The sequence below is a fragment of the Globicephala melas genome, chromosome 7 (assembly GCF_963455315.2).
Source record: "Globicephala melas chromosome 7, mGloMel1.2, whole genome shotgun sequence".
NCBI classification, from domain to species: domain Eukaryota; kingdom Metazoa; phylum Chordata; class Mammalia; order Artiodactyla; family Delphinidae; genus Globicephala; species Globicephala melas.
This window is the reverse complement of record NC_083320.1, coordinates 73,395,334-73,421,659: the sequence shown is the minus strand read 5'-3', so window position 1 is coordinate 73,421,659 and position 26,326 is coordinate 73,395,334. Positions and strand designations below refer to the sequence as shown.

The 26,326-nt window shown below is 37.5% G+C and overlaps 1 protein-coding gene across 1 annotated transcript in view; it reads right to left on the bottom strand.

The window, feature by feature from the left end:
- ACVR1C (activin A receptor type 1C) overlaps nucleotides 1–25,290 on the bottom strand; it is a 92,387-nt gene extending 67,097 nt beyond the window's left edge. The window contains exon 1 of the mRNA XM_030849857.2: nucleotides 25,143–25,290. Coding sequence (XP_030705717.1) covers nucleotides 25,143–25,215 — 73 coding nt within the window. The 5' untranslated portion in view covers nucleotides 25,216–25,290. The remainder of the gene's footprint in view (nucleotides 1–25,142) is intronic.
- Between the last annotated feature and the right edge of the window lie 1,036 nt (nucleotides 25,291–26,326).

Sequence of the window (26,326 nt, the reverse complement as noted above, 5' to 3'; positions counted from 1 at the left end):
ATCAGAAAGCGGAACTTGAGTGTTCAACCTGTTCCTGTACTTTGTTTTGTTCATGATCAATGGCCACAATCCACATAGAAATGTTCTCTTAAATGCAAGAGGCAACCATCCACAGTGCTATTTTTATTCAATATGGAACGTTCCAAAAAACTGAATAAAGCTGAATAATAAAAGCCACGCACGCCAAGCTACAAAGAAAGCTAATAGTGGGAGACAGCACAGTGTTTGACTAACAAGGGACTTCTTTGTTCAGAAAACAGACTGCTGGGCCTTCTGGACTCAACTCAATGAGCTCAGTCTAGTCAAATTCTCACCTGCCAAAGATTCACTTTGTAAATGCTTCCACCAGTATTGGGGCACAGATATTAACACTGTATTTAATCAACCTGTACTTTTAGGTCTATTTTATTGAACTTGGAGGAAGGTATTTTTAAAATTATTACAGACCTGTGTTCAATATACTGCTTCTCAAATCTGTGATTTACTTGATGATGAGCTCTTAATCAGGAACACACTGTACAATTTTAACATTGTTTCCATGAGAAATTATTACCAATTATAACCACCTCCTGAAGGATATGATTTCCAGCAATATCTTGTAGTGATGAGCACAGGTTGCTACTCTGTTGCATGGAGAAATGAACCTAGGTAAAGAAAAGAACGGCCCAGGAATTCTGATTCAGTTCAGTGTATTTTGGAGGCAGGGTGTTAATCCTAGTTCTAGTAACATGGCCTTTGAGACTTCTGCGACCTCAACTGATCCATCCAAGAAAGAATTCAATTAGATGACCTCTAATGTCCTTCCTAGTTCTAAAGATCTATGACTCCAAGAGGTGAATGCATAGATGGTCACCATGCAGTATGAGATAGAGCAATGTGAGTGATTGCATACCCAGAGAACAAAGAAGTCATTGTCCTAGAATCTTAGTTCTCGAAGAAACCTGTTCAGGAGACTATTGCATCGTTCTGCTGAAGATTGAAGTGTATAATCAGAGTTCATACTTTGGAAGTCCACTGAGTCATAGAAAGCTAGTGTTGTCTTTTCAATCTCTATGAAGTAGAGAAGATAGAAACCAAGTGGGAGAGGAACACAGAGAATTTGGTGATGAAAGGAGAATACGAACGTGTGAAATATTTCATCTATTTATAAAAAATGGAACAAAATACAGAAAGTTGGGGCTTCCCTGGTGGTGCAGTGGTTGAGCGTCCACCTGTCGATGTAGGGGACATGGGTTCGTGCCCTGGTCTGGGAAGATCCCACATGCCGCGGAGCGGCTGGGCCCGTGAGCCATGGCCGCTGAGCCTGCGCGTCCGGAGCTTGTGCTCCGCAACGGGCGATGCCACAACAGTGAGAGGCCCAAGTACAGCAAAAAAAAAAAAAAAAAATACAGAAAGTTGATACAAAGATAAACTTTTAAAAGCTAAGGAGGTTCTGACTTATTTAAAGGAGGCAATTAAAATAATCAATAAAGAAAAATGTAACTAATAATTAATAGTCAAACAACAGGACTAAAAGAATACACAGATAGAAAAAGAGACAAAATGGTAGCAAGTTTAGAATGAAAGTGGCAAATAAAATTGAAAAATTAAAGTCTTCAGCGTTCTTAAGGGCTCACTTGTCAGAAATTTTTATCACAATCCACAGTTCTTCATTTCTACGATCAGATATGGTAAGGAATAGATAATTCTCAATCTAGAAATAAAAGGAAACTATACAAAGTAAGAACCTACTCTAACTAAAAATAGAGTGGCAAGTGAAGAGTTGAAAGGGGAAGAGGAGGGCAAGTGATTTAAAAGGAAAGTTTTCTCTAAGGCTGATCCCACTGGGCCTCTTTCCAACACTGACCCCAAAACTCAAAGGTTTAGCTTGGATACTGTGAAGAACTTACATTGTACAAGCATGAAATGGGCAGCATTACCTTCCTCTATTCAAAGAAGATGGGTAGGAGTGGGAGCGGATGAGTGGGAGATGACATTTTTAAATTCATAATTTTTAAAACATATGTAATTCTCAGACCTCTAGGGATTATCATAGCTGCTACAGAAGGTAGGTTACATGGCTTTCCCTGGAATTATGTCTTCCTTTTGTTTATCAAAGCATTATTAAACAAAATAACTGCTTGCTTTTTCAGCTATGCAAATATATTTCAAGACATAAAAGTGAAGAAATATAAGAAATTAGAGGACCTCAGAAACCTCAAAGAATTCATATTAAGCCAAAAGAAAAGGAAAGTCTAAGGCAGGTAGTCCTGAGTTTTGCTGCTACAGTCGTGATAAGCCAGTATAAAACAGTACAAAACAAAAACTGTAGCAAAATAATAAAAACAACCCTTATCTTTCTAGCTCTGTTCGTTTAAGTTTAACATTGTGGGAATTCAGTAAGGTGTAGGGAAAGCATCCTGTGCTTCAGAAGACTCCACATCTGTAGCTGAAATCCTGAGCCACTGCTAGACCAGCTGCACAGCCCGGGAAGTTTCTTCACCTCTCTAAATGTGACTACGCACTGGGGAAGCAGGGATAATAATTCCAATCTCACAAGGTTTTTGTGATTAAAAGAGATATTTTATATAAAACATTTGACACACAGAGGTTAAAACAAAAAACCCAAAAATTAAGTTCCTGCTGTTATAAGTTATAAGCTGTTCAGAGCTCAACATTCAAAGCCCAAACCATACTCCCTGAATATAACTGTGAGTGTTTCTGACAACTCTTTCTGGCTTTGATTAATTTTTTCTTTGGTAGTGAAACTGCTCCACTAAGGTGATAAAATCAGCAGCTGTAACTCGAAATAGACTTTTTTTGTCTTAAGAAAACCCCAAAGCTTTGACATCTGAGCATGATCAAAGAGTAGAAGTATCTAGAATGTTAACTCTCATATTGGTTGCTACACTTATTTTTTTCCCACATATCAATCAATGATTTCTTGAGTTTGACAAATAAATTTGAAAATGACAAATATGTCAATAGAAAAATGAACAAAGAAGATGAACAGAGAAAGAAAAACTTTCAATAAACATGAAAAGCTTTAATCTCATTAATAATCAAAACAGGAAATTAATACAAAGACATAATTTTTATTTAAAATTATTTTGTAAATTATAACAACCAGAAATGACAAGAGGGGATCAATTAATTTCACCTTTACACACAGTTGATGGAGTATCATTTGGTACAAACTTGGGAGTACAATCTGACATATCTGTCTCAAGAGTCCTAAAAATGTTTATCATCTTTGCGGTTGCATTTCCACTTCCTCTATATGAAATAATCAAAAAAAAAATTTTATTTAAGATTTCCATTGCGGAATTATTATTCACAAAAGTGAAAAATGGAAATAACCTAAATATCCCCAAATCAAAATGTTTAAATAAATTTTGATAATACATATGACAGCATAATACTCTGTTTTTAATAATATTTAATTAGAGTAGCTCACTATAGATATTAAATGAAAAGTAGAGTCATAAAACATCTAGGATATGATCTTAATTTACATAGAAATAAAGATTAGGAGGAAAGAAAACAAAATAGTAATAGTGGTTATCTCTGAGGTATCAAACTAAAGATGATTTTTACATTTTTGAACACTTTTCCCTAATTTCCTATAATGAACACATATTAATGCTATGATCAGAAACTAACAAAAAAGTTTTGTTAAAATCACTTTTTGCTCTGTTAAAATATTTAGTTCATAGGGAGTGCCTGAGGATATCATAGGGATATCTTCAGTCAGCTCTTCTGCCTATGCCTTTAAAATAACACTGATGGCAGAGTCTGGCATTCACCCACATGTGTGCTGCCATGTTACCCCATTGCTTACAGCAACTCTATTTTCAAGTCCAAAAATTGTAATTTGTGCTCTGAAAATAGGCTAGCATATTTGAAAGCAGGGCTATCCCTGAAAATTCAGATATATGAATATCACATAATGACTCCCACTCTACACTGGAATCTTACCTGATCTCGAGGACATAAACCAACACACTAGTGTAGCCTGATGATCTTTCTACAACATTTCCTCTCATCTTTTAATTTGTCTTAGAAGAGTGTCAAAACCAGCAAGGTGACTTTCTCTGACTGTGTAGAAGACAATCAAGAAAATGCTGACTGCCCACTATGTGCATGACACTGTATTAAACAAGGGGTACCTCTAACCTGACTCAGCAAAATAAGGTTTGTTAATGCATTAATGGGTCTGTGTATAGACTGCAGATGTAAGCAAAATTCTCCATAAGCAAGCTTAATGCTATAGTAAACCAACAAAAAGAGCCAAAGCAGCCCATAAGTGCTCTCTTGTAGGTGATAAATGACCTTTCAAGTTGAACCAAATGCTTTCACCTAAAAAAGCAGGTGAGCAATGCCACATTTACAACGGGCTTTATCTGTGTATGGATAACAACCCTCAGTTGCAATTTCCTTTGCTAAGAGAAGAAATCACTACTCCCCGCTAATGAATGAAACACAGCCTTATGTACCCTAATTTGATTTCATTTCTGTCTACCTTATGCTATTTTACAGACTGAAGATGATACACACAAAAAAACATTTTAATATGTACAGACATCCCTTACTTACATGGAAGTTATATAACAAAATAAATCAATTACTTGTAATTTTTAATTTTTTGTTTGTTTAATCAATGTTACAAATGCACATGATAAAAAAAAAGTAGTATAGGAAGAATTAAAATGAAAAGAATCTGTCCAGTCTCACTTCCCAGAGGCACCCATTTTTAACTATTTTTGTTCTTGTTTTTAGGATACTGTCTTAGGGCATTAACTCTAAAAATAGAGTGCTGTTCTTGATTAACCAATTTGAACAACTATCTGCTGACTTCCTGATTTATATTAAGACTCCCTAGTTCATACACATGCATTCCAATTTGGGAAGCAGGGTCCAGTTTATTGAGGTGTAATTTACATATGGTAACATTCATCCTTTTTAGTATACAGTTTTATGAGTTTTGACAACTGCAGTTCAAATTTCCCCCCAAATTCCCTATACAGCTTGTTAGACAACTCCTCCTGCTACCCCAGCCCATAGCAAACAATGTTGTTTTCTGTTATACATTTGCCTTCTCTAGAATGTCAAATGAATGTTGCCTTTTGAGTCTGGCTTCTGCCATTTGCCTGAAGGCATTTGAGATTCATTCATGTTGTTGCATACAACCAAAGTTCATTGAATGAGGATGGATCTAGAGATTATCATACTAAGTGAAGTAAGTCAGAGAGAGAAAGACAAATATCATATGATATCACTTATAGGCAGAATCAAAAAAATACGATACAAGTGAAGTTATTTACAAAACAGAAATTGAGTCACAGATGTAGAAAACAAACTTATGGTTACCGGGGGGAAAGAGGGTGGGAGGGATAAATTAGGAGATTGGGATTGACATATACACACTATTATGTATAAAATAGATAACTAATAAGGACCTCCTGTATAGCACAGGGAACACTACTCAATACTCTATAATGACCTATGTGGGAAAAGGATCTAAAACTGTATGTATAACTGATTCACTTTGCTGTACAGCAGAAACTAACACAACATTGTAAATCAACTATACTCCAATAAAAATTTTTTAAAAAATGTTTAAAGTTCATTGAATGAATGCTCAAGAGTTTGTTGATCCATTCACTAGTTAAAGGACGTATTTCCCAAGTTTTTGCTGATTTGGAACAAGTCTGTAATAAACATTAATATACAGATTTTTATATGAAATGTTTCATTTCTCTTCTCTAAATATCTAGGAGTGGGATTAGTACATTTTACAGAAAGTGTATGTTTAACTTTATAGAAAGTTACCAGTGTTTTTCAAAGTGGCTGTACCATTTATATTCCCACTGGTAATGTATGAGAGTTCTAGGTATTTAGCCTTCCTGACAGCACTTGGTATTTTTATCTTGTTTTTTGTTTGTTGTTTTGTTTTATTTTGGTTTTTTCACCACTGGAACAGGTGTGTGGCAGCATGTCGTGGTTTTAATAAGCGTTTCCTCATTTTTTGGTGTGCTTATTTCCATTCAGATATCTTCCTTATACCTGTTCAGGTCTTTTGCCCACTTCTTATTGGGTTCTTTGTTTCCCTGTTATTGAGTCCTGAGAATTCTTCATATATTCTGATTCAAGTGCTTTATCAAACATGTGTCTTGCAAATATTATCTCCCGGCTTTCAGCTTGTCTTTTCATTCTCTTAGCAGCACCTTTCAAGGAATAAAAGTTTTAAATTTTGATAAAGTCCAATTTATCAATATTTTCTTTTATGGATCATGGTTTTGGTGCTCTCATCTAAAAAATGTTGCCTAACCCAAGATCACAAGATTTTCTTCTATGTTTTCTATTAGAAGTTTTTATAGTTTTAGATGTTATTTTTACATGTATTACCCATTCTGACTTAACAATTATAACCATGTCAGTCATGTTTTGAGGTTCTTTATTCTTTTTTTTTGCCTATTTTTCTAGCATCATTTGTTGAAAAGATTGTCCTTTCTCTACTGAGTTGCCTTTATACTTTTGTAAAAAATCAATTGATCATAATGTGTGGATCTATTTCTCATTTCTTTATTCTATTCCATTAACCAATATTCCTCTCTCCTTTTGCCAGTCATGCACTGTCTTAATTATTGTAGATTTATAAGCCTTGAATCAGGCATTGTGAGGTTCCAACTTTGTTCTTCTTTTTCAAAACTGATTGGTTCTTTTAGCTCATTTGCCTTTCCATATATAGTAATTTTTTTTAAAAGTTTGGTGAATTCTGCAAAACTCCCTGCTGGAATTTTGATTGGGATGTTGACTGTGATTACACTGAATCTACAGACTTATTTGTAGATAGCTGACTTATTAACAACATTGAGCCTTCAATTCTGTAAATATAGTATATCATTCCATTTATTTAGGTCTTTGAATCTTTCGACTGTGTTTTACAGTTTCCAAAATACAGATTCTCCACATATTTTGTTAGATTGATACCTAAATATTACATGGATTTTTAAATGCTACTGTAAATGGTTCCTTTTTTCCAATTTCTAATTTTTCATTGCTACTACATAAAAAGACAATTGATTTTTTTATACTGTGTATCATGCAACCTTGAACTTAAACAAGAACTTATTGGTTCTAATAATTTTTTGGAGATTCTTTAGTATTTTAATATATAAAATCAAATCATCTGTGAATAAAGAATTTTTGTTTATTCCTGTCTAATCCATATGACTTTTATACAGTTTTCTTACCTTAATGCATTGGCTAGGACTTTACATTTGGTATTTATTAGAAGTAGTAAGAACAGACATCCTTGCCTTGTTCCCACACTTAGTGAGACGCATCCAGTCTTTCACAGCTAAGTACAATGTTAGCCGTAAGTTTTCTGAAAAAGCTCTTTCTCATGTTAAGAAAGTTCACCTTCTATTCTTAGTTTGGTGAGAGTTTTTAATTACACTTTTTTTTTTTTTTTTTTTTGCGGTACGCGGGCCTCTCACTGCTGTGGCCTCTCTCGTTGTGGAACACAGGCTCCGGACGCGTAGGGTCAGCGGCCATGGCTCATGGGCCCAGCCGCTCTGCGGCATGTGGGATCTTCCCGGACCGGGGCACGAACCCGCGTCCCCTGCATCGGCAGGCAGACTCTCAACCACTGCGCCACCAGGGAAGCCCGAGAGTTTTTATTATAGATGTGAGTGCTGTCATCTGGGTTTTGTGCATCTATTGATATTGTCATATTTTTATTTTCTTTGGGCTACTGAAATGGTGAATTGTAATAACAGATTTCTGAATGTCGAAAGTCTTGTATACCCAGGTAAAACCCCACTTGATCATGATGTATTACCCTGTTATTATATTGTTGGATTCAATTTGATATTTTGTTGAAGTTTTTGCATCTCTATGAGAGATACTGGTCTGTAGGTTTTTTTCATTGAGATGTCTTTACCTAGTTTTGGTCTCAGTGTAATGCTGGTCTTATAAAACGAACTGAAAAGTGTTCACTCTACTTCCATATTCTGAAAGAATTTGTGGAAATAGACATTATTCTTCTTAAAATGTTTTATAGAATTCTCCAGTTAAGCCATCTGGGACTGGATACTTCTTTGATAAAAGTTTTCAAGCTTTGAGCTATGAAATAAATCCCTCTGACTATTCAGTTACTTCTTGAGTAAACTTGGTAGTTTGTACTTTTTAAGAAATGTGTTCATAACCCTCCTACACTGTTGGTGGGAATGCAAGTTGGTACAGCCACTATGGAGAACAGTATGGAGATTCCTTAAAAACACTATCGATAAAAATAGAGATATTATCATATGATCCAGCTGGATCTATACGATCCAGAAATCTCACTCCTGGGCATATAACCAGAGAAAACCATAATTCAAAAGGATACATGCACCCCAGTGTTCATTGCAGCACTATTTACAATAGCCAGGACATGGAAGCAACCTAAATGTCCATTGATGGAGGAATAGATAAAGAAGATGTGGTACATATATATACAATGGAATATTACTCAGCCATAAAAAAGAATGAAATAATGCCATTTGTAGTGAGGTTGATGGACCTAGAGTCTGTCAGTGAAGTGAAGTCAGTCAGACAGAGAAAGACAAATATCATATGATATCACTTATATGTGGAACCAAAAAATGGTACAAATGAACCTATTTCCAAAGCAGGAACTGAGTCATGGATGTAGAAAACAAACTTATGGTTACCAAGGGGGAAAAGTGGGAAGGGATAAATTGGGAGATTGGAACTGGCATATACACACTAGTACATATAAAATAGATAACTAATAAAAACCTAGTGTACAGCACAGGGAGCTCTACTCAATACTCTGTAATGACCTATATGGGAAAAGACTCTAAAAAAGAATGGATATATACATATGTATAACTAATTCACTTTGCTGTACAGCAGAAACTAACACAACATTATAAATCAACTATACTCCAATAAAAAAAATCAAAAAAAAGAAATGTGTTCATTTATCTAAATATCCTAATTGTGAGCATAAAAATGTTTGAAATATTCCCTTATTTTTATGTATGTAGGGTCTATAGTGATGTCGTCTTTCACTTCTGACATTGGTAATTTGTGTATTGCCCTTTTCCTTGGTAAATCTAGATAGAGGTAAACCAATTATATTGATCTTTAAAAACAAAGTTTTTGGTTTCCTTGATTTTCTTTAACGTTTTTTCTATTTCTAACTTCCTTGGCTTCTCTTCTTACCTTTATTTCCTTCCTTCTGTTTGCTTTATTTGCTGTTCCTATAAATTTCACTCTAATCACTGCTTTGGGTATAGCCCACAGTTTTTGATATGTTGTGTTTTCATTTCCTTCCATTAAAAATATCTAATTTTTCTTTTGACTTTTACTTTGATCCATGAGTATTCAGAAGTTTATTGCTTAATTTCCAAATATTTGGGGATTTTCCAGGTAGGCTCCTGTTGTTGATTTCTAGTTTACTTCCATTATGTTCAAAGAAAATACCCTGTATATTTTAAGTTCTTTTAAATTTATTAGGTTTGTTCTATGACCCACAATCGATCTATGTGGATTAACATTCTATGTGCACTTTAAAATGATGTATATTCTGTTGTTGATAGGAATGTTACACAAATGTCAATTAAGTCAAGTTGGTTAAAAGTATTTTTCAGACCTTATATATTCTTACTAATTTTTGGTCTGCTTATTTTATCAATTATGAGAGGGGAGTGTTGAAGACTCAAAATTTAATTACGGATTTGTCTTTTCTCCTTTCAGTTCTATCAATTGTTGTTACACGAATTTTGAAGCTCTGTATTTAGGTGCATACGCATTTAAGATTATCATATCTTCTTGGTTAGTTATCTCCTTTATCATTATGGAACATCCCTTTCAACATTCCATTTTCTGAAGTCAATTTTGTAATTAAGATAGTCACTCCGGTTTTCTTATGATTATTGTTTGCATGGTACCACTTTTCTCATTCTTTTACATTTAACCTATTTGTGTCTTTATAGTTAAAGTGCATTTCTCATATTGAAAGTGAGTTTTTTATAGCCAGCATATAGTTAGTTCTTGTTTGTTTTTTCAATTTGATAGTCTCATCTTTTTAATTACTGTATTTAAACCACTTGCATTTAATGTGATTATGGATATGGTTGAATTAAAATCTACCAACTTGCGAGTTTCTTTCTATTTGTTCCATCTATGTTTGGTGCCTTTGCCATTTTGTCATCATGTTTTGGGATTTAAAATTTTTCATTTTATTTTATGTACAGTACTTGTTTCTTATTTATACCTTAATATTTTAATTTACACTTTACTATTTTAGGCATTGCCCTTGATTGTAAAATATACATCTTTAATTAATTATAGTATAACTTCAAATAATACTATATAACCCTTCACATATGAGAAACTTAACAATTGTATATTCCCATTTCCTCCTTCCCATCCTTTGTGCTGAAGCTGTCATACATTTTATCCATACATATGCTATAAAATCACAGAGAATTGCTACTATTTTTGTTTCAGAGAGTCAATCATCTTTTAGAGTGATTAAAGTTAAAGAAAAATTTATTTTATATTTATCTTCATTTTAGCCATTTCCAGAGATCTTTACTTCACTCTGTGGATACAAGTCTCTGATGTTGTATTCATTCTGTCTGATAAAGTTACTTTAACATTTCTTGTAATGCAGGTCTTGTGGTAATAAATTCTCAGTTTTTATTTGCCTGAAAATGTCTGTTTCTCCTCCATTTTAAAGGATAACTTTATGTGGTATGGAATACTGAGTTGACAGTTTTATACTGTACTTTAAAGTTGTCACTTTATTGTTTTCTGATTTGCATAGCTTCTGATGAGACATCTGCTTTAATTCTTAACTTTGTTCCTTTGTATGTTATAGGTCTATTTTATTTGGGCTTCCTTCAAGATTTACTCTCTATCTTTGAATCTGATCAATTTGTATATGATATGTCTAATAGTGTGGGGTTTGGAAGGAGAAATATTTATCCTGCTTGGGCTTCTTTGAGTCTCTGTGATTGATGATTTGATATCTTTCATTATATTTGGAAAATTATTCATCAATCTCTTCAAATATTTCTTCTATCCCATTCTCTTTTCCACCTGATTCCATTTACACATATGTTATGCCACTTGATATTGTATTACACCTCTTGGATGCCCTGTTTTTGTTCTTTTCATTCTTCCGTCTTTACCTCCTGACACCTTCCACTTTTGTGTAATGACTTTATAATAGTAAAATTACATAATTATAAGGTAATTTCTATTGTTCCATCTTCAAGTTCATGATTCTTTCTTCGGCTGTGTTAAGTCTACTGATAAGCACATCAAGAACATTCTTCCTCTCATGTTTCACATCTAGCATTTCCATTTGACATTTTCTTACACTCTATCTTTCTGCTAAAATGCCACATCTGTTCAGGCATATTTTTTTCTCATCAGGCATACCGTAACATGGTGCTTTATTTCTACTAAACATAAAATCAGGAAACAGAAGCAAACAAATGAAATAAACCACCTAATCAGTTTTAAAACATAAAAATGGGCTCCAGGGTAGAGTAGAATCTAGGACAACAGTATTTTAGAAAATAAAATTGAAAAGAATAAATAATGCCAAAAGCACACAGTAAATGAAACCTGTTTCAAGCAAAAAGACTAAATTAAAAATAAAAACTTTCAGGCACTTCAGGGAGCACAAGAAGCATGTATTAAGCTGAGCAAGTTGTGAATAGGGAGGAATTCAACACCTGTTTGGGAAGCCTTTTCCATTTAGGACTCATAAACCAAGCTCTGTCATTTAAGCTTTAATCCTTTGAAAAAACAAGCCTTTATCAATAAAGGTGCCTCACTCTGTCAATTTTCTTTCACTTGGGATGGCACTCAGAGTGCAAATGATGTTCATGCATATTTTTCACCTTTTCCACACAGCTTTTTTTTTTTTTTTTTTTTTTTGCGGTACGCGGGCCTCTCACTGCTGTGGCCTCTCCCGTTGTGGAGCACAGGCTCCGGACGTGCAGGCCCAGCGGCCATGGCTCACGGGCCCAGCCTCTCCGCGGCACGTGGGATCCTCCCGGACCAGGGCACGAACCCGCGTCCCCTGCATCAGCAGGCGGACTCTCAACCACTGCGCCACCAGGGAAGCCCTCCACACAGCTTTTAATCACAGTTATTTTTAATTCCCTGTATGATAGTTCCAATATCTGCATCACATCTAAACTAGGTTCTATTGAGTGCCCTGTCTCCGGACAGTAAGGTTTTTTCCTTGATTATTTGTGTTTCTAATAATTTTTGGTTGGTGTCAAGTATAATCATACTATTGGTAAATGTAATCATATTATTATATGGTCTTTACATTAAAGTAGGAGATGTCATGGGATAAAGAGGGGAGTAAAGTAGGAAGAATGAAGTGTCAGGTATAAAGAGTGAAGTATGAAATAGTACAATATTGACTCAAAGTAAACATTAAGTTAAGAAAGAATACAGTTAGGTCTAGAGTAACCTAATTTATTATTATTAATTTTAGGTTACTCTAGATACACTAAAAATAACAATAATTAAAACAGAGTGTAAATAAATCCATAAAGGAAATAAATGGAATATGCCCCAAAAATGATCAAACAAAAAGAAGGCAAAAGAGAAGAAACAGAGGAACAATAGAAAGAGAGACAAATAGCAAGATGGTAGGCTTAAATCCATATCAATTATTACACTAAATGTTAATGGACTAGCCATTTAATTTGATGCAATATCTGCACCAAATTAAATGCAGATATTGTCATATCGTTAAAGGATAAAAATCAAGAACCAACTGAACATTATATACAAAGGGTGCACTTCAAATATAAAGATACAGATGGGTTGTAAGTAAAAGGATGGGGAAAATATACATGCAAATATGAAGCATGGTTATAATAATATCAGAGAGAATAGACTCAAGACAAGAAGTATTACTGAGATGAAGAGAGAGACTTTATAGTAATTAAATAGTCATTGCATCAGGTAGACAGACAACTCTAAATGTGTATGTGTCTAATAAGAGAGTTTCAAAACACATGAAATAAAAACCGACAGAAATAAAGGGAGAGAGAGACAAATCCACAAGTACAGTAGGAGATTTTTAACACTCCCCTCTCAGTAAAAATGTGATGATGTGAACAACACTATCAACAAACTTTACCTAATTGGCATTTACAAAGCAACACACTCAGCAGCCAAAACTAATCTACAGTGAAAAAAATAAGAACAGCAAATGCTTTTGGGAGTATGGCATTGAGAAATGACTGGGTAAGGACATGAGTAAACTCATTGTGGTGACGTTTAACATTAACATCTTGAAGAAGATTAAGTGACTGGATTTCTCAACACCAAGAATGCCCACATAAGACTTGTGAATGTCATTATATGTAAATGTTTCATCAAAAGAGGATAGTGTTGTGTTTGCAAATATTGAATTTGTGTAATAACATGCATGCTGAGGTACTTAGAGAATAGTGTACTGCTATTTGTAATTTATTTAAAAATGCATCAAAAATAATATGTATTAATGAATAGAGAGATAAATGGATGTATATGGACAAAGCAAATATAATCTAGTTGGTGAATGTATCAGTAGTAACTATAAAATTCTTTCAATTCCAGTGTATGAAAAGCTTAATAATAAAATTTTGAGAAAAATGAAAATAAAAGCTTTTCCAGAAAACAAAAATAGATTAGAAATGGATAAAGAAGATGTGGTATACATATACAATGGAATATTACTCAGCCATAAAAAGGAACAAAATAATTTTGCAGCAACATGGATGGATCTAGAGATTGCCATACGAAGTGAAGTAAGTCAGAGAAAGACAAATATCACATGATATCACTTATATGTGTAATCTAAAAAAAAATGGTACAAATGAACTTATTTACAAAACAGAAGTTGAGTCAAAGATGTAGAAAACTAACATATAGTTACCAGAGGGGAAAGGGGAGGGAGGGACAAACTGAGAGATTGGGATTGACATTATACACACGACTATATATAAAATAGATAACTAATAAGGACCTACTGTATAGCACAGGGAACTCTACTCAATACTCTGCCATGACCTATATGGGAAAAGAATCTAAAAAGGGTGAATACATATGTATAACTGATTCAATTTGCTGTAGAGCAGAAACTAACACATTATTATCTACTCCAATAAAATAAAATAAAATAAATGTATTGTCATCAGAACTGAGCTACAAGAAATGTTAAAAGAAGTTCTTCAGGCTGAAAGAAAGTGACACCAGTTGTAAATTCAGATCCACACAAAATAATGAAGAGCAATAAATGGAAATGATAAATAGGTGGGTAAACGCAAAATACCACATTCATTTTTTTCTTCTATTTTTTTTGGGCTGCGTTGGGTCTTTGTTGCTGCGTGTGGGCTTTCTCTAGTTGTGGCAAGCAGGGGCTACTCTTCATTGTGGTGTGCAGGCTTCTCATTGCTTCTCTTGTTGCGGAGCACAGGCTCTAGGTGCACGGGCTTCAGTAGTTGTAGCACGTGGGCTCAGTAGTTGTGGCCTGCGGGCTCTAAGGCACCCGAGCTACAGTAGTTGTGGCGTGAGGGCTCAGTAGTTGTGGTTCACAGGCTCTAGAGCTCAGGCTCAGTAGTTTTGATGCACGGGCTTTGTTGCCCCGTGGCATGTGGGATCTTCCTGGACCAGGGATCGAACCTGTGTCCCCTGCATTGGCAGGCAGATTCTTAACCACTGCACCACGAGGGAAGCCCCCACATTCATTTTTTAATTCACTTAAAGGTAATTACATCAACTATACTTCAATGGAAAAGTTAATAAAACTAAAAACAAATAAATAAAATTAAATATTTAAAGCCAAAATAATAACTTGTCCCATGGTTTATAAAATATTTAGAAGTAAAATATATGAGATTAATAGCACAAAGGACAAGAAGACAGAAATGGAAGAATATGATAATAATGTTCTTAGATTAAACTCTGATAATTTAAAGATGGATGTTATAAATCTTGCAGTAATCACTAAAAACAAAGAGATGTAGCTTATAAACTAGTATTAGAAATAATATAAGGGCTTCCCTGGTGGCGCAGTGGTTGAGAGTCTGCCTGCTAATGCAGGGGACGCGGGTTTGAGCCCTGGTCTGGGAAGATCCCACATGCCGCAGAGCAACTGGGCCTGTGAGACACAATTACTGTGCCTGCGCGCCTGGAGCCTGTGCTCCGCAACAAGAGAGGCTGCGATAGTGAGAGGCCCACGCACCGCGATGAAGAGTGGCCCCCACTTGCCACAATTAGAGAAAGCCCTCGCACAGAAACGAAGACCCAACATAGCCATTAATTAATTAATTAATTTTTAAAAAAGAAATAATACAGAATACTAACATTTAGTCAATTAAATGAAGGCAAAAAAAGGAAGAAAGAGAAGGAGAGATATAAACATAATAAGATGACAGATTTAAACATAACCACATTGATAAATGCATTAAATGTATATGGTCTAAACACTGCATTTAAAAGACAAGTATGGAAGACTGGATGAAAAACAATACCTAACCATTTGCTCTCTTCAAGTAACCATCTATACACATACATAAACACACACATACATATATACATATGTATATATTACATATATGTACATGTATAAATGTATGTATGTACACATAAAGTTAAAAATATGAGGATGGGAAATCTATAACATGCAGACATTCAGCACAAGATAGCTGGAATAGCTATATTAATAGTAAAAAAAGGATAGATATACAAATATTAAGCATAGCTGGGATGTCTATATTAATTTTGACAGAGTAGACTTTAAAGCAAAGAATACTGCCAGTGATAAAGAAAGAAATGTCATGATAATAAATATTATCAAGGATAAAGCAAGTGGTTTCCTAATGCTGAATATACATCAAGAGGACATAATAATCTTAATGTGTATGTACCCATTAACAAACTTTTCAAATACATAAAGCAAAAATTGGAAAAACTAAAAAGAAGAATAGCTGAATTCAAATGTAAGTTGAAGATGTTAACAATCCTCTCTCAGTGATTGATAAAATAAGAAGACAGAATATCAGTAAAGATATAGATGACTTGAATAACATGTGAAGCAACTTGACCTGAATAACATTTATAGAACACTCCACCCTACAACAACAGAATACATATTATTTTCAAGTGCATGTGGTACATTCACCAGGTCAGACACATGCTAGGTTCTGAAACAAATAAAAATGAAATTTAAAAAACTGAAATCATACAGCTGATGTATTTTCATCCCCAATGGATTTAAATTAGAAGTCAATAATAATATGATCTGGAAATTCCCAAAATATTTGGAAATTAACCAACAGATATCTAAATAACCCACAGGTCCCAGAAAAATCACAAAAACTAGAAAATATTTTGAACTCAATGGTAACAAAAACACAGTACAGCACAATTTATGGATGAGCTGAAGCAGCTGCTGAGAAGGAAATTTAGAGCTTTAAATGCTTATAGCAGAAAAGAAGGAAGGTCTTAAGTGAATGACTTAAGAAAGAGTCAGCAAACTATGGCCCACTGGCTGTCCCACTTGTAAATAAAATTTTATTGAAACACAGCAACACCTATTTATGTATTGTCTATGCCTGCTTTTATACTACAATGGTAGAATTAAGTAGCTGCAGCAGAGACTGTAGGGTCCATAAGAGTAAAATATGTACTATCTGCCCCTATAAGAAAAAGTTTGTCAACTCTTGATCTAAGGTACCAACTTAAGAAGATAGAATAAAAAAGAATAAATTCAAAGTAAGTAGAGAAAAGAAACAGTGATGATAAGAGCAGAAAACAATTGAAGGAAAAAAACAACAAAGAAAATCAATAAAACCAAAAGTTTTTTATTTGAAAGAAATCAATAAAATCGATAAACCTCCAGCTAGACTGATCAAGGGAAAAAGAAAGAATATTCAAATTCTCAATGTCGGGCTTCCCTGGTGGCGCAGTGGTTGGGATTCCGCCTGCCGACGCAGGGGACGCGGGTTCGTGCCCCGGTCTGGGAAGATCCCATATGCCGCGGAGCGGCTGGGCCCGTGGGCCATGGCCGCTGAGCCTGCGCGTCTGGATGACTGTGCTCTGCAACTGGAGAGGCCACAGCAGTGAAAGGCCCGCATACCGAAAAAAAAAAAAAAAAAAAAATCTCAATGTCAAGAATATAAGAAGGGACAGCACTACAAATACTATAGGTATTAAAAAGGTAATAAGGAAATATTATGAAAAACTATGATAAAGACAATATCCAAAGGAGAGTTCAGGAAAACTAACTCTAAAGGAGCATCTCATCTTGATTTGTCACAGTAACTCTCAATCCTTTTAAAGAGGTCCAGCTGTTTTAACAAAGTCAACTTTCTTCTATGTGCAAAAAAGCAATGCCTTTTAATATAATATAGCTAATATATCTAGAGAACAGCTGTATCTAGAGAACAGCTATAAAAGGGAGAGAGGTTCATTCAACTATGCATTTATTATTCTGTAAGGAATCTTCTGCTAATCATATAATTATTCTTTTTTCAGTGTTTCAAATTTAGAGTGTATTGTCTATTTCCTGGAAATACACACTCTTGATTCCAAGTGGAATTTGAGTGAGAATGCAGTCTCACTATGATTTTAGAGAGGCAAAGGTTCACAGTGTAGATCTTTACTCTTGAAGAGAAATAATGGGAATGGAAAGAAGGAAAAAACACATTTCTAGGGGATCAGGCCAGGAAAATGTCATCAGATAAAGTTATGAGATGTGATGAGTTAATATTCTTTAATATATTTTGGCTCTGTTTGAAAACAATCTGGCTCCTGAAAGCTGTGTTAATCTGGATTACCACCCTCTCAGTTAACATCTCTAAGATAAGCATGCACTTATGAAACTAAACATTTTGCGTTAAAATGATGATTGTCCAGATCCTGATGAATTAGATTTTTTTCTGATCTGGTTTTTGACCAAAGTATTAATTCAATCATGGCACTGAATGAAAAATGTATAAGGAACTTAATCAGCATACAGAGATGTAGCATCTATCTCTGTCATTTTACTTTAGCATGAGACAAGAATGATAAAACAGATTAGAAGAAAATATATGTGTTTCACTTTCAAAATTAGAGAACCTAATCATTTTCTTGACGTGAAAAGTTTAATGAAAAAGTAGACTGATCTAATTTGGGATGCTTAAGTCACTGGCAAATTTAAATTGTTTTAAAAAAACTAATAAGCCAAGCTCTTGAGTCATACGGAATGATTCACCCATGAATTCTTGAGGGGATTAATTTAAAACAGTTCCGAAGAAACAGCATCTTCACATACCTACTCTAAAAAAACCAGAAGAGAACAACAGAAAAGGGAAATTATTCTAGAGGAGAAAAAGGGAAGCATCAGGACAGAATAGAACCTTGTTAGCCTGGTTGGCCAATCAGAGCAGATGAATTCAAGAGCCACATGATAAGGCAAAAGAGTGAAAAATAATGGAGTATTGGCTTCTATGAAAATAAAGTCTTCCTTGTCTCTTTCACACTCCTACTCACCTCCTCCCTCTCTTTTACTTTTTGCTGGATCCCTAAGTGAGAGGAGTAGTGATCTGTATTGTTCAGGTTCCAGGGAACCGAGAGACCCACGCGCTTCAGGGATCCAGCTTTCAAAGAACATGAAAGGCACAGGGCTCATGGTCATGTCCCTGTCTCCTACTTCTTTTCATAGCAAGCGTGGGAAGGGCAGGACCTGCTTCCTCATAGAAGAGAACCAGCCACCTAACTCCACAGACACTCCATCTTTCCCCACTTAGCAGTCACCCCTGAGATTATGGCCTAGAACTCCTGTCAGAGCTGCCATGAAGGTTGAACTACCATGAGCTACTGGAGATAGAGGTCCCCTGCTTTGTCACTCTGGCTTCATCCATGCATTGCAAGACCTTTTGTTGGTAGCGTAGTGTCAGGATCCAGGATTCTGACTTATCATAACCTCCCTTTCTTTATCCTAGGCTATTTAGTTGTTCAAAGTTTAGAAAAAGGGAGAATATTAGAGTTCTGCCATGGAATTTGCAGCCAAAGTACCAGGCAACAACAAAAAAAAGTTACCTTGCCTTATTTTCCCTCCCTTTTCTAGATGCCCCACTTAGTAAGCCATCTTAGACTGGAGGAGAGGCACAGCTGAACCAAGACAGTATTTAGGTATTCCTAGGTCCCTTAACAAAAGAGTAATTTCTTTTTTTTATTATTATTATATTTACTTTTTAACAGCTTTATTGAGATAAAATAATATACCATACAATTTGTCAAAGTATGTAATTTGATGGCTTTAGTACATTCATATAGTTGTGCATCTATCTTGAATTTCTATATCATTTATGAACATATCCCAATATTATCCCAATTTTTTTTAATAAATTTATTTATTTATTTTTGGCTGCATTGGGTCTTTGTTGCTGCACGCGGGCTTTCTCTAGCCGTGGCGAGCAGGGGCTAATTTTCATTGTGGTGTGTGGGCTTCTCATTGCAGAGCACAGGCTCTAGGCGCACAGGCTTCAGTAGTTGTGGCACATGGGCTCAGTAGCTGTGGCTCACGGGCTCTAGAGCACAGGCTCAGTAGTTGTGGCGCCCGGGCTTAGTTGCTCCGTGGCATGTGGGATCTTCCCAGACCAGGGCTCGAATCCGTGATCCCTGCACTGGCAGGCGGATTCTTAACCACTGTGCCACCAGGGAAGTCCTACCCCAATTTCTTAAACAATGTAAAGATAAACCTTGAGATTTTTAGTATTTGCTGTGAAAATTTTAAAACATGAAATCCCAATCGATAAAAAATCCAGAAAAAGATATAAAAGATAAGGAATGATAAATACACACTCTGTGCTTAGAACTTTTCCTTTTTTTCCTATTTAGTTCTGTTTTCCATTTATATTTGAAAATTAATCCTATTGTTTATTTATTAAAACAAACTCTTTCTATTCATGTGAACATATCTGTTTGAGTTTTTAATGATCCATGCCTACAGTTCACTTATAGGACACTTTTCCCGTGCAAACCTCAAAATGAAGCCAATGCTAATTATTTGGTAGCAGGTCGAGACTTCGCTAGAGCAGGAACTAAACATCCTCTGGCTGATATTTATGTATCCCTGTCCCTCTCCTGAAGGACTCAAGATCATTCTTTTAGGAAGATGCTCTGGAACCATAAACTGTCAGATTATCAGGTCCTGTGTGACCCTAGTTGTTCTCCTCTCTTCTAACCTTTCCTTATTTACAATAAGAGATGCAAGTTCTGCCAAGAAAAATACAACAACCTGGATCTCAGCTGCTGCCTAGAAGTTTTTTAAAGAGAAACACATGAATGTTTATTCAAAAGGAAAACACAGTTGGCCCTCTGTAGCCACAGGTTCCGCATCTGCAGATATAACCAACCAACTCCAGAGAGTTCCAAAAAAGCAAAAGTTGAATTTGCCATGCACTGGTAACTCTTTACATAGGTTTTACATTATATTTACAACTATTTACATAGTGTTTACACGGTATTGAGTATTATAAGTAATCTAGATGATTTAAAGTACAATACATGGGAGGATGTACGTAGATCATATGTAAATACTACACCGTTTTACATAAGGGACTTGAGCATCCTCAAGTTTCAAATTTCAGTATCCCGGGGGTCCTGGAACCAGTCCCCCTGTACTCTAAAAATGCATTTGAAAGCAACAATCACATTCAAAAGACCATAACTTTGGGCAAAACCAACTGCTTTCACGTAACAATAAATATTTGCAGAGAGTCTAGAGAGTATTGTTTCTTTTTCACACATCCTTTTATGTTAAGGTACTCATGTAAGATTAGGAAAGGCTGGGTATCCCCCTCTGTTGACTCAGAAGGACATTCAGTGCCAAGACTTGGAAGTGATCTATTCAGAGATACACATGGGGATGGCAGCAAAGCTAGAACAGAAGTTTTAAGAGATGAGAACTAGAAAATAAGTGTATTCTCTAATGCAAGAGCCGGGAATACATATATCTGAAGCAGTTCATCTCACCACAATATTTATTTAATGTTGGGCTGCCAGATAAAAGTACAGACTACCCAGTTAAACTAGAATTAAACAGCAATTAATTTTTAATATATATATGTCCCATGTCATATTTGTAACCTACTTATACTAAAAAATTATTTGTTATTGTTTATCTGAAATTCAATTTAACTGGGCATGCTGTGATTCACTAAATCTGTGACTGTATTTAATGTGTCTTTTAAAATTATCTAAAGGGAGTTCCCCGGTGGTGCAGTGGTTAAAAATCCACCTGCCAATGCAGGGGACATGGGTTTGATCCCTGGTCCAGGAAGATCCCACATGCCGCAGAGCAACTAAGCCTGTGTGCCACAACTACTGAGCCTGTGAGCTACAACCACTGAGCCCATGAGCCACAAATACTGAAGCCCACACGCCCAGAGCCCGTGTCTGCAACAAGAGAAGCCACCACAATGAGAAGCCCGCGCACCACAACAAAGAGTAGCCCCCGCTCGCCACAACTAGAGAAAGCCCACACCCAGCAATGAAGACCCAATGCAGTCAAATAAATAAATTATATTTAAAAATAAATAAGTAAAAAAAATTATCTGTAAATGCCCTTGGCTTTAGATTTTTAATCTTCAGGTCAGACTGAACTCCAGATTCACAAAACCAATTGCTCACATGACATCTCCACCCCAGTACCGATGAGACATTTAACACTCAACATACCCAAAACTGAGCTCCAGCTCTCCTCCACCATGCCCCACCTCTCCCCAGGCCTGCTCCACCTGCAGTCAGCCTCACCTTACTTAATGGTCTATTCCTCTATTGCTTGGGTCAAAATTTTGTGTCATCCTTTGCTCCTCTCTTACTCTCACACCTCAAATCCTGTATTTTTGTGTCATTGTAGAAAATCGGAGGAACTCTCTATTTTATACTTCTGTAAGTTTGAGGCTAGAAAACAGGTTCAGGCAGTACAATCAATGAAGAAATACGCTCCCAAGGACTTCTGCACAGAGTTTCTCCTAGTCCAAAGAAGTCTCTTTTTTGGAACCAGGGAGCCTCTTGCTACACTTGTGTCAATCAACCAATAAATGACCATGCTTAAAGAAGGGCAAAGGTGCCATCTTTTGCATTATAAACTCAGTCCAAGGCTTTCACTTTTACTTCCAGCACAGTTTAAAATGTATAGTAGGAACTGCTAACTGCTGTTAAGTGGGGGAAAAAAAAAACTCACTACCTGAAACCCCTACCCCACTCTGGTTATTAAATGCAACAGTTATCTTTTCACCTTTAGAGTAACAGCATCTAGCTTTCTGGACTCTTAATAATCCTTTCTAGCCAGAAGACAAAGGAGTTTCATGAAATTAGTAGAAAATATACAATGTGTAAATCTGTATAATGTCCAAGTCCAGCTTCAAATTTGAGAACTCCAGGGCATTTTCTGGCAATTCTTTGTTTAATACACATGATAAATGTTGTGAGGTCATGTCAGGTCTTTCTTATCAACATCAAGGAACCCAGAAACTAGATAATTAGAGCAACACAGAGCAGCCTAATTTTTTTAGCCAGTCCAGACCAATAAATAGTTTCTCTAAGTTTCCACCAGACCAGCGGTTACCCTTTGAGATTTTCACCAAGGAGCAATGATTTCTACTCTGCTGTCAAGGCTTGACATACCTAAGGTGCTAGAGATGCTGGGGAAGAACAGCCAAAGCAAAAAGGGTTTATTCGTTCATCAATATCTTCAGATATTTAAGGTCCTAGGCTTGGTGCTCAACAGAGCCAAGTTGGAAAGTAGTGTTTTCTGTCATGTGGTTTTGCTATGTCACTGTCAATAGCAACTTATCATATAACATGTCAACAATGGCATGTACATCTCCAAAACATGGTAAATATGATTAACAATGCAATTTGTAAAAGTGACCAGGTCAAGGGTTTCCCTGGCGGCGCAGTGGTTGAGAGTCCGCCTGCCGATGCAGGGGACAGGGGTTCGTGCCCCGGTCCGGGAAGGTCCCACATGCCGCGGAGTGGCTGGGCCCGTGAGCCATGGCCGCTGAGCCTGCGCTCCACAATGGGAGAGGCCACAACAGTGAGAGGCCCACGTAACGCAAAAAAAAAAAAAAAAAAGTGACCAGGTCAAAGATAATGAAGGTAGCCACATGAGAAAACAATTTAAAAGATTAAATAAATAAATAACCTTGACTCCCTCGATCAAATAATCAAAGATTTGTATAAAAAAATAAGAATCAAAAATGTAGATTGCAATATACTTTTTTTTTCCTGTGGGACACAAAGAGGAGTAAAATTTCTTAAACAGGTTTCAGAATGATTGCATTCTACATAGAAAAGTTCATCATTAAAGTTCAATTTTGATAAGTCCTTCTCTACTGTATTGCCACATTATTTCCATATCAGGCATTTTTCTTAGCCTTCAAATTTTAAGGAAACAATCAAATTTGAATGGATGATCTATTGTACATTTCAATGTCAAAAGTTTCCATGCCTTTTTAAGAACATAGCAGGCAGGGCATGTGTTTCCTATTTTGCTATGCCCAGAGTCTCTGAAATCTTCTAATGATTCTGTCATACAACAAAATATACCTTTCAAGCTAGATAAAAAATAATTGAGTCTATTTTTTTAAATGTCTGCAACAAAGCTATTAGCTCCCTGAAATAAACAGGGTTTGTACAGATAGCCTTCAGAGGCAACTTCACAGGTGTCCAGTTAAAACTGTGATCTCCAGAAGACTTTGTGTGTGTAAATTCTACTAAGTCATCAAGAGCACTTTGAGTATTCCAAGTTAGTGGAGTTTCTGCCCATTTCTCATAAAGACCTTCCCATAGTCATTCTTCTTCCCAGTGATGAATTTACTAACTCTGAATGCAAATACTTCCCTTTATCCCATCATCTTCCTGACAAGTCTCTGGGTAACTGCTTCCTAAAAGGCTGTGCCTTTTCAAAGATAACTGAAATGTTTTCATTCTAATATTGTATCAACTGATCACTTCCAACAATCAAATTTTCATTTGAATATTGTATTTGGTGAGTCTCTCAGACCATCTGAAACACTGAATCTGCACGTGACAGCAATCATACTATTCAAAACATTCTCGTGCACATGTCACTAAGAGGAAAACTACCTACCCTGGAGTATAGCTATTAATGTCAAACAGACTGTCATCGGAGAAAACAAAAATGCATCAAAATCAGCTTCAGACAAAGTACAGCCCTACGGAAAAACACCAGGTTTTTATGTGCAAATGTCTTAAATGTCTGATTGACATGTTTAAAGAATGAGTTAGCAAGGAATCTGCTCCTGGTCTCTCTCCATAACCCAGAATAATGTGATAATGAAAAGAATTTTAGAGTTAAAGGGCTCTTCATCATAGCACACTATATGCATTTGCCCCAGTTTCTAGTAAACATTATGAAGAAATGTTTAATTTCTAGCTTGGGCCGAGGGCTCTATTTAGCCTATCAAAGCACAGACCTGTCATAAACGCTGGGACTCTTGCCAGAATTTTTTTTCCCTGCAGCTCTTAGTAAAGATCATACCTCGAAAGCATTGTGCCTTGCAAACCACGCAGATTTAAGCTCCCACTCCCGCCTACAGAGCTTGGCACCAGCGGCTTTTGAGGTATCCCTCATCTCCTAAAACTCTGACTGAATCGCCACCACCACTCCCCACTCTCCCACCACCACCGTGTCGTCATCCTTGCTTAGCTCTCCGGAGCTCAGCACGGAGCGTCCCCCAAGCCCCTGCAGAGTGAACTCACGGTGCCACCCAACTCCCAGCCCTGCACACACCCACAAACACTCTCCTACTCCCTCCGCTACAATCTGCCCCCAAATGTGTCACCCACCTCACCCCTAATCCCATACCCCAACGTCCCTGGAGCTCTTCCCCCTCCTGGTGGCTTCATCCCCAACACACCTGTCTACCCTGCTGGCCGACTTCAGGTGCCCACGCTGCGCCCTATCCCGCGCCCCTTCAATCTAACTGGCGCTTTGCACTCCGCCCCGAGGACGGTCAGTTCGCTCGGAGCACTTTCTTTGCCCACCCGCAGACTGCCCCCGACGCCCACCCTCACGGGCGCGGAGAAAGGGTCGCTTGTAGTACCTGCCGAGAGCGCGGCGGCCGCGACGAGCAGCAGGAGAGCCTGGCGAAGCGCGGCGCGGAACGCTCGGGTCATGGCCACCAGGCGCCGCGCCCGGGCTGCGAGGCCCGGGAGCCGAGCGCGACGGCCGGGGCAGCGCGGGCCGCTTTGAAGTTCCCGGGGCGCAGGAGGGAAGCACTGCCCGACACCCTTTTGAAGTGTGCGGTTGGCTCTAATCAGCGCGGGCGCCCCCCTCCCCTGCCTCCCCCATCCCCCGCCCCCGCGGCTGGCGGTGCGCGGCGCTCCAGCCACTGGCCCGGCAGCCCTGCTGGCAGGGGGGCGGGGGGGCGACAGAGCCCGCCCCTGCCGCGCCTCCGCCCCCTGGGCCCTCCGGCAGCCGCACGGGGCCTGCCGCAGCCCGGCTGGCGGGCAAGGGCGGCCCGCAGAAGAAGCAGTGAGATCGCAGAGAGGTGGGGGCGGGGGGGGGGCGCAGGGGGAGGCAAAGAAAGCAGGTGGGGTGGCGCGGAGTCCCCAAGACTGGATACGCTGAGAAGGGCGTCGGACAGGAGGGAAAGCCCTACTGAGACTTCAGGAAGACTTAAACCCTGCAGCACTTGCTTCCTGTTGCTCCGCTCTATAGTCTCCTACAGAAGATCCACGCGTCCAGGTCTCGACACTCATTTGTTGTCCAGTGCCCTAAAGGTTTTCTAACTAGACTGAGCCCTGAAACATCCTGGGTATTCCTCCTGGCTCCTAACTCCGCCACGTCCTGGCTGTGCGCGCGTCTGTGGAAGGGCGCCCTCTCTGTCCAGCCCTGGAAATAACCAGGTGCCTCACTTCCTAGGCTACCTATAGTTTTGGCTTAACAAACTTCGTCTCTGATCTGATGCCTTCAAGTGACCCGCCCCCCCAAGAATGGCGACCGAAGCTGGACTACCTGCACCAGGTGATGTGGTCGTCTGCAATGTGTAATCCAGGTTTAGAAGGAAGTAGAGGACCCGTCCTATGCAAAATACTTAGCAAGTACAATTTCAGCAGTTGAAAAACTGAGGGGCGGGTTGGAATCATACACAAGCTTTAAGGGGAGGTGAAGAATGATTGAAAGTACTGCACTAGACACTTTGAGTAGTGTTTAAATCCCTGGGGCTTATCAAATGAGTGTGCTTCCCATGTGGATTGCGTTTGAAAATATAAGGGCAGCATTACC